This window comes from Pan troglodytes, chromosome 1, assembly GCF_028858775.2.
Source record: "Pan troglodytes isolate AG18354 chromosome 1, NHGRI_mPanTro3-v2.0_pri, whole genome shotgun sequence".
NCBI lineage: Eukaryota > Metazoa > Chordata > Mammalia > Primates > Hominidae > Pan > Pan troglodytes.
Window position 1 is genome coordinate 203,264,664 of NC_072398.2, and position 9,435 is coordinate 203,274,098.

The 9,435-nt window shown below is 48.6% G+C and overlaps 1 protein-coding gene across 4 annotated transcripts in view; it reads right to left on the minus strand.

Annotated features, from left to right (window-relative positions):
* FAM76A (family with sequence similarity 76 member A) overlaps window positions 1-2,329 on the minus strand; it is a 37,419-nt gene extending 35,090 nt beyond the window's left edge. For 3 of the 4 annotated variants that reach the window (XM_001149694.7, XM_054664629.2, XM_054664628.2), the window contains exons 1-2: window positions 1,815-2,075; window positions 436-500 (exon numbers count right to left, since the gene is read on the minus strand). In XM_001149694.7, the coding sequence (XP_001149694.1) occupies window positions 436-500; window positions 1,815-1,895 (146 nt within the window). In that variant the 5' untranslated portion in view covers window positions 1,896-2,075. Of the gene's footprint in view, window positions 1-435; window positions 501-1,814 lie in introns of all 4 variants that reach the window. The other variant, XM_513248.7, reaches the window with a different exon arrangement.
* Window positions 2,330-9,435: the final 7,106 nt, after the last annotated feature.

Genomic DNA, 9,435 nt, shown 5'->3' on the forward strand with positions numbered 1-9,435 from the left:
GTGGCAGACACCTGTAATCTCAGCTACTTGGGAGGCTGAGGCATAAGCATCGCTTGAACCTGGGAGGGAAGGGTTGCAGTGAGCTGAGATCATGCCACTGCATTCCAGCCTGGGTGACAGAGTGAGACTCCATCTCAAAAAAAAAAAAAAAAAAAAAAAAAAAAAAAAAAATTTAAGCAATCAATGGATAATAACTAGGAAACAATATATGTATTATATACCCTTCATTGTATATCTCACCCCACACACGAATTAACTCAAGATGGATCATAGACCTAAATATTTAGCAATTATAGTCTGTATATAATGTGATTGATTACAGATCTGTATTTTACAATGCAACTGATTATAGCATCTGTACATGAAATGCAATCAATTACAGATTTTAAGAGGAAAAAAGCCTATTAATATCTTTCATGGTCAACAAAACTCTACCTCTCCTGCTGGTACTCAGTCCTGCAGTAGGTGCACTTCACAACAGGGTGTGCAATCCGACATTCCTGAAATGAAATGAGGATATAATTTTAAAAGGCAGTCACAAATGGAAACAGCCTTCAGTAGGAAGCCGACCTGGGTACTATTTCTAGCATAGCTACTATGCTTGAGTGAGTCACTTAAACTTTCTGGGCCTTATTTTTCTCCTCTGTAATACTGGCATCACTTCCCTACTGTTGATGTGGGAGTTAAGTAAGAACTTACATGGATTATATGGAACTAGCCATAAATTGTAAAACAAACATATATATGAACAAGCCCCAGACTGGGAATCAGAAGCCCTGAATCCCAGGCCTGGTTCTTCTGCCACTGTGTGATTTTGCGGTTTACTTGTGAAATGAAAGTGCTGGATTAAAATTATTATTTATATATACATAACTTCCTTAAAATCATATATACACATTTTGAGGCCAAAAAGGGCACTCAAGCACTTGCATTCCCCCAGACCTGGTATATAAAAACTGGCAAATGGAAAGTCATGACCATCTGAGGCAAAAGTGACAATTATGAGTTATCCAAATCAGAGACACAAACTCTGGATTACTGGATAACCTCAACATTATTCTTCAGCCAGTTTGGTGACTTTTTAACTGTTGCTTCACAGCACCTCTAGCCACTTAAAAAGTAAAAGTGGGATAAAGCAACTTAAAAGAAAAAGAGAAGTTGGACCTTCAGGAGTAAAAACTGATCAGCAGCTAGTCAGGGAAGACCGAAGACCACCAACTGGATGCTGAGAAGTGATCCCTCGGATCTGTGAGCCTGACTGTGGGGCTTTTTAAAACATAAAGCCTTGCTGCCTCCGATTCTGAGACTGGCCGAAAAGTGAGATGCTTTAAAAAAAAAAAAAAAAAATCAAGCCTTGCTACCTCCGATTCTGAAACTGGTCGAAAAGTGCCCGTGAGGAGCCCGAGTTCGACACATTCCTCCAAGGCAGCACCCAACTTTGGAGTTCAGTCCCAGGAGGGGCAGGAGGTCCCCACCAGGGAGACCGCGGCGGCGGGGGAGGCAGCGCAAAGGGATCCCGAGGGCGACCAGTCAGGGCAAGCAGGGGACCCGCTGTCCCTCCCCCGACCTCACGGGGTCCGAGAACAATCCCCACGGTTGCTAAGCACCCGGACACGCCGGCCGCGGGAGCCTGGACCGGGCCCCGGCTCCCGCACGTGCCCCGCCGGCCCCCAGCGGGGTGGGTGCGGCTCCTCAGCCTGGCGGGCCTGCCACACCCTGCTCCGGGGACCCCGCCGGGCGTCCCCACAGAATCTGGAGCTCCGGGCCGCGCCTCCTGCGTCCCCAGTTCCCGGCCGCCGCCCCAGCCCGCGCACCTTGCACAGCTGCTGCCCCTGAGACAGCGCCTCGAAGGGGAAGCGCTGGTGGCACTTGGTGCAGGCGTAGAGCGCCGCCATGTCCGGCCCGGGCCGCGCTCACCGACCCGCCGGCCCGGCCCGCCGATTTATCTGACAGTCTGAGGCACAACCCGGCGGCGGCTGCAGGCTGCTGGCTGCGGCAGGCGGGCGGGCGCAGGCGGGTCGGGGCGGACCCGGGCGGGCTGGGGCGGGCACGGCGACTCTAGACGCCCGCTCACTGGTGGGCTTTGACGTCGATCAAGTGGGAAGGGGCGGAACACGGAGCTTTCGCCCACTCTGATTCGGTCTAGCCTGGAGTACGCCACTGTGACGCTCCAGGCCGCGATTATGTAAAGCGCAGTCACGCGGGGGCGCCACCTGGAGGGGACAGGCTCCCGGCCGGGACCTCGGAAGAGCTTAGGCTCCGCCCTACTTGCTCAGCGTTCCCGCCCTCGCTCCGCCTCTCCACGGCCTCAGGCGCATCTGCGCTTCTCGCGATACCTTCGGGGATTTGTGATGTTTTGGTTTCCATGGAACTGCCCTCTGGGAGCACGAGGGGTACAATTGGAACGAAGGCGGCGCACAGTTAACTGGAACTCTGCAGCCGTCCAAGCCCAAAGAAGGTGGGGAGCTTGGGAAAGAAGTTCCTCATAATTGGAGCAGGAGGAGCCCGCCCAGCCTCGCTCAAAGGAGGAGAGGAGACTCTGAGGGACAATTTAGAAGTGTGTCCTCAATTTAAGACACCTAAATGGGGAACTGTGGGGCTGCGGGCCTTAGGAGAGAAAAGGAGAGCCCCAGAGAGAGCACCCCTATGCTGCGGAAGAGGGACTAAAGAGATGGCAGTCCTTCCAGGAGGGATTGGACAGATATTCAGGCGTCCGGTGGCCTGCAGGCCCCCATCAGAGTGGGCTGCAATTGGCCCAGGCCTGCTTCCTACTTTGTTTTCTCCGGTTTCACCCCCAGCTTCTCTCGCAAGCAACCACCTGGTGATTCCTGACGAGGCCTGACTTCCGGAAGGCAAGCCACGCCCTCCGGGCTCCTCTGCCTCTCTTTGGCTCCAGCTTGGCATGTATAGGAGCTGCCCAAGGAATGACAGACTTCTTGTTCTTGAGGTGTTGGCAAAGCTTCCTGCACTGCTGACCTATCCAAGTCCTGCCTTGTAGCTGCTCTTGGGCATAGGTTACTCTTGGCTCTGCCAACCACCCGTACAGGACTAATTGCAGTTTTACCTCAACGTGCGCTTTTTACAATTAAAAACTGACTTAATGGCTTCTATTTCCCTGCCTCAACAAAAAAATTTACTCTCTCTGAACCCAAATCTGGCTGCTTCCTTGTAGGATCCCCCAAAGATGTGCATTAATCATTAGGATCAGAAAGCAAAGTTTCCAAATCACTGTTCCACAACTAACTACATGACCTTGGATCTATCAGTGAACTTCTCACGGCCTCGTTTTTCTCAATTGTACAATGAGGTCATTGTGAGAATCAAAACCAGTACATGAGTCGGGGCGGGATGGCTCACAACTGTAATCCCAGCACTTTGGGAGGCCGAGGCCAGAGGATCACTTGAGCCTTGGAATTTAAGACCAGCCTGGGTCGGCCGGACGCGGTGGCTCACGCCTTTAATCCCAGCACTTTGGGAGGCCGAGGCGGGTGAATCACCCGAGGATCACCTGAGGTCAGGAGTTCCAGACCAGCCTGACCAACCAGGTCAAACCCTGTCTCTACTAAAATACAAAAATTACCCGGGCGTGGTGGCAGGCGCCTGTAGTCCCAGCTACTCGGGAGGCTGAGACAAGAGAATTGCTTGAACCTGGGAGGCAGAGGATGCAGTGAGCCAAGATCACGCCACTGAATTCCAGCCTGGACGACGGGGCAAGACTCCGTCTCAAAAAAAAAAAAAACAAAAAACAAAGACCAGCCTGTGCAACACAGTGGGACCCCATTTCTACAAAAAAACTTTTTTTAAAATTAGCCGGGTGTGGTGGCACGAGCCTGTGGTTCCAGCTACTCAGGCGGCTGAGGCGGGAGGATCCCTTGAGCCTGGACAGTCGAGGCTGCCCTGAGCCATGATTATGCCACTGCACTCCAGCCTAGGTGACAGAGTGAGACCCTGTCTCAAAATATATATGCAAATACAAATAAAAACAGTACGTGGAGGAAAATGTGGGGAAATTGTTTAATGGGTAAGGGGCTTTTGGAGTGATGAAAATGTTTTGGAACTAGATAGAGGTAATGGTTGTTCAACATGGTGAATATACTTTTTTTTTTTTTTTTTTTTTGAGACAGAGTCTGGCTCTGTCTCCCAGACTGGAGTGCAGTGGCGCAATCTTGGCACACTGCAACCTCCACCTCCCAGGGGTTCAGGTGATTCTCCTGCCTCAGCCTCCTGAGTAGCTGGGATTACAGGCGCGTGCCACCACTCCTGGATAACTTTTGTATTTTTAGTAGAGATGGATTTCACCATGTTGGCCAGGCTGGTCTTGAACTCCTGACCTCAGGAGTTCCTGGATCAGGTGATCCGCCTGCCTCGGCCTCCTAAAGTGCTGGGACTACAGGCGTGAGCCACTGTGCCCGGCTTTTTTTTTTTTTTTCTTGTGACGGAGTCTTACTCTGTCACCCAGGCTGGAGTGCAGTGGTGCGATCTCAGCTCACTGCAACCTCCACCTCCCGGGTTCAAGCGATTCTCCTGCCTCAGCCTCCTGAGTAGCTGGAATTATAGGCATGCACCACCATGGCCGGCTAATTTTTGTATTCTTAGTAGAGATGGTTTTTGCCATGTTGGCCAGGCTGGTCTCGAGCTCCCGACCTCAAGTAATCTGCCCGCCTCAGTCTCCCAAAATCTGGGATTACAGCTGTGAGCCACCACGCCCAGCCTCAACGTGGTGAATATACTAAATACCACTGAATTGTTCACTTTAAAATGCTTAATTTTATGTTATGTGAATTTCATTTCAAATTATTATTATTATTACTTTTTGAGAGAGGTTCTCACTCTCCCCCAGGATGGAGTGCAAAGGCTCAATCTTGGCTCCCTGCAGCCTCAACATCCCTGGGCTCAGGTGATACTCCAACCTCAGCTTCCTGAGAAGCTGGGACTACAGGCACACACTACCAAGTTCTTCACGGCAGGCTAATTTGTTTGTTTGTTTGTTTGTTTGAGACATAGTCTCACTCTGTTGCCCAGGCTGGAGTACGGTGGCGTGATCTCGGCTCACTGCAACCTCCGCCTCGCAGGTTCAAGCAATTCACCTGCCTCAGCCTCCCGAGTAGCTGGGATTACAGGCATGCGTGACCATGCCCAGCTAATTTTTGTATTTTTAGTAGAGATGGGGCTTCACCATATTGACCAGGCTGGTCTTGAACTCCTGACCTCGTGATCTGCCTGCCTCGGCCTCCCGAAGTGCTGGGATTACAGGCGTGAGCCACCGCGCCTGGCCAATTTTTGTATTTTTTATAGAGGCGGAGTTTCACTGTATTGTCCAGGCTGCTCTCCAACTCCTAGGCTCAAGTGATCATTCCACCTCAGCCTCCCAAAGTGCTAGGATTACAGTTGTGAACCACTGCATCTGGCCTCAAATTATGTTTTTTTTTTAAAAAAAAGAATGTAAGTGGCTGGGCGTGGTGGCTCACGCCTGTAATCCCAACACTTTGAGAGGCCGAGGGGGACAGATCACTTGAGGTCAGGAGTTTGAGACCAGCCTGGCCAACATGGTGAAACCCTATCTCTACTAAAAATACAGAAAATAGCTGGGCATCTGGTGAGTGCTTGTTATCCCAGCTACTCGGTAGACTGAGGCAGTAGAATTGCTTGAACCTGGGAGGCAGAAGTTGCAGTGAGCTGATATTGCGCCACACTGCACTCCAGCCTGGGCGACAGAGCCAGACTCCGTCTCAAACAAAAAGAAAAGAAAAGAAAAGAAAAATGCAAGCTCAGAGCCAGACTGTGTGACTGAATCCCAGCTCTACTACTTAGAAGCTGTATAATTCTGATCACATTAAAAACAAAACAAACAAGAAACAGTGCATGTAACTTGGCACACTAATATGTGTTAGTATTGGAAGAAAAAACTGCATTTCTTCTAGAGAGATGCTGGTGCACTGAATCGTGTAAACACAGCCTCCCTTTTCACACACAAACCCTACAGTGGGGTAAGAGCCTCTCTTTGTTCCCACTGTCTTCAGTTTTGAGTTCCACTCTATTACCAGTTTTACAATTACCTATTGGTTTTCATCAGACTGTGGGCCATCATATCAAGGCCATCTCTATAACCCCTTCACAAAGCTAATTGAACCATTCATTCGATAAATATTTATTTATTAATTAATTAATTAATTCATTCATTTTTTTGAGAGGGAGTTTTGCTCTTGTTGTCCAGGCTGAAGTGCAATGGTGCAATCTCAGCTCACTGCAACCTCTGCCTCCTGGGTTCAAGGGATTCTCCTGCCTCAGCCTCCCAAGTAGCTGGGATTACAGACCTGTGCCACCACGCCCAGCTAATTTTTGTATTTTTCGTAGAAATATGGTTTGGATTTTTGTAGAGACTGGGGTTTCACTATGTTGGCCGGGCTGGTCTCGAACTCCTGACCTCAGGTGATCCGCCCACCTCAGCCTCCCAAAGTGCTGGGATTATAGGCATGAGCCACTGTGCTCAGCCTATTTATTTTTTTGAGACAGAATCTCCCTCTGTTCCCCAGGCTGGAGTGCAGTGGTGCAATCTCTGGCTCACTGCAACCTCCACCTCCTGGGTTCAAGCGATTCTCATGCCTCAGTCTCCCAAGTAACTGGGATTATAGACCCGCACCACCACACCTGGCTAATTTTTGTATTTTTAGTAGAAACATGGCTTGGCCATGTTGGCCAGGCTGGTCTCGAACTCCTGAGCTCAAGTGATCTGCCCCTGTCAGCCTCCCAAAGTGCTGGGATTACAGGCCTCAAGCATCCTCCAGCCTTGGCCTCCCAAAGCACTCAGATTACAGGTGAGCCAATATGCCTGGCCATATCATGCCTCCTTTTTTTTTTTTTTTCCCAAAAAGACAGGGTCTGGCTCTATCGTTCAGGCTGGAGTGTGCCCAGTCCATTCAATCAACAAATCTTTGTAGAGCATTTGTGCCAGGCTCTGGCTTAGGCACTGGGGATACACTGGTGTATAAAAAAGACATGAGGGCTGGGCACAGTGGCTCAAGCCTGTAATACTGACACTTTGGGAGGCTGAGGCAGAAGGATCGCTTGAGCCCAGGAGTTTGAGAGCAGCCTGGACAACACGGGAAAACCCTGTCTCTACAAAGAAAAAAAAAATTAGGTGGTTGTGTTGGCGTGGGACTGTAGTCCCAGCTACTCAGAAAGCTGAGATGGGAGAATGGCTTGAACCAGGGAGGTGGTTACAGTGAGCTGAGATCACGCCACTGTACTCCAGCTTGAACTACAGAGACAGACCCGGTCTTAAAAAAAAAAAAAAAAAGGCATGATATGGCCAGGCATGGTGGCTTACCTGTAATCCAGTGCTTTGGGAGGCCGAAGTTGAAGGATTGCTGAGGCCAGGAGTTTGAGACCTGCCTGGGCAACATAGTGAGACCTTGTCTCTACAACTTGGTGCGCACCTGTAGTCTTAGCTACTGAAGAGGCTGAGGTGGGAGAATCACTTGAGCCCAGGAGTTAGAGGCTGCAGTGGGCTATGATTGCACCACTGCACTCCAGCCTCAGCAACAGAATGAGACCCTGCCTCTTTAAAAAAAAGAAAGAAAGAAAGAAAAGAAAAGAAAAGGCATGATCCCAGCCCTTGTGAAGCCAACAATGTAATGGCAAAGATAGCTAAGAAGCAAGGACTGTGAATTAAAAGATACACCACAGGGACAGACAATGAGGAGAAGGCAGGGGGACTCATTTAGATAGAGCCAGTCAGGGAAAAAACTCTCGGAGAAGATGCCAAGACCTGAAGGTCAAGAAGGACTTAGCCATGTGACTTAACCAAGAATGTTCTGGGCAGAAGAGAAGGGGAAGACTTTGAGATGAAATAGAACATCGCATGTTCAAGAAAAGGAGAAGAGGCCAGTATAGCTGAGGGTGAGTGAAGATGCCGCCAGGGACACCAGGGCCAAATGTGCAGAGCTGGTAAACCCTGCCATGGATATGGAGTTTGCTCAAAGTACAATGGGAAAGAAGCCAGTGACAGTTTTTAAGCAGGCAAATAACATGATTGGTTTATGGGGTTTTTTTAAGCTTTTTTTTCTTTTAGAGATGGGGTTTCTCCCTGTTGTCCAGGCTGCTCTTGAACTTCTGGGCTCAAGTGATCCTCCCACCTCAGCCTCCCAAAGTGCTGAGATGTACAGGTGTGAGCTACCATGCCCAGTCTGGATTTATATTTTTAAGATTTCTTTGGCTGCTAGGAGGAGAAAAGACAGCAGGGGGCCAGAGTAAAGGCAGAGAGATCATTTAGGAGGTTATTGCAGGCATCTAGATGAGAGGTGATGGTTAAAAGTTTGCAGTGGAAAGAAGTGGACAGATTCAACATATATTTTGGAGGTAAAATCAATAGGACTTAGGGATGGATTGAATTTGGGAGGTGGTGAGGGAAAGGAAGAAATTATGGTCAATGTGCTCAGCTATGTGTGTGGTGGTAGTATTTCCAGCAAAAGGGAAGACTAGAAGGACAGGTTTCAGAGACAAAACCAAGAATTTTGTTCTGACATGTTAATTTCTAGATGCCTGTGGGGCATCTGGGGGAGACATCATATAGGCAGCAGGCTCTATTCTGTGTATCTCTTAGAGGTGAGTTCTAGGATGAAGATACCGTTTTGTGGGGAATGTCAGCAGGTATGTGGTATTTAAATCCCTGGGACCGGATAATAGTATCTTGGAAGCCTAGAGAGAGAAGAGACAATGCCTCTTCTTCTTCTTTTCTTTCTTTCTTTTTTTTTGAGACGGAGTCTCACTCTATTGGCCAGGATGGAATGCAATGGCATGATCTTGGCTCACTGCAACCTCTGCCTCCTGGGTTCAAGTGATTCTCCTGCCTCAACCTCTCGAGTAGCTGGGACTACAGGCGTGCACCACCACGCCCGGCCAATTTTGTTGTATTTTTAGTAGACAGGGATTCATCACATTGGTCAGGCTGGTCTCGAACTCCTGACCATGATCCTCCCGCCTTGACCTCCCAAAGTGCTGGGATTACAGGCATGAGCCACCGCACCCAGCCGAAATAAAACTTTTTAAAAAACTAGATGTAATTTCTAATTTATTTATTCAATAAACATGCACTGAACATCTACTAAGTATCAGGTACAGTGCTAGGTCCTGGAAGCACAACAATGAAATGACCAAGACCTTGTCCTCCTAGAGCTTCCATTCCTGGATGAAGGAGACAGATTATATATGAGCAAATACATGTATTTATTTATTTAAATAAATATAAATATTTACATATAAATAAATATGTTTATTTGAAATTGAATAATGCAATTTCAGGTGATGCTAAGTTCTGAAAAAATAAAGCAGGGAAAAGGAACATGGGATGATGGGAGTGGCTCTGTTTTATTTGTTTATTTTTTTAGATTCACGGGGTACATGTGCAGTTTGTTACAAGGGTATATTGCATGATGC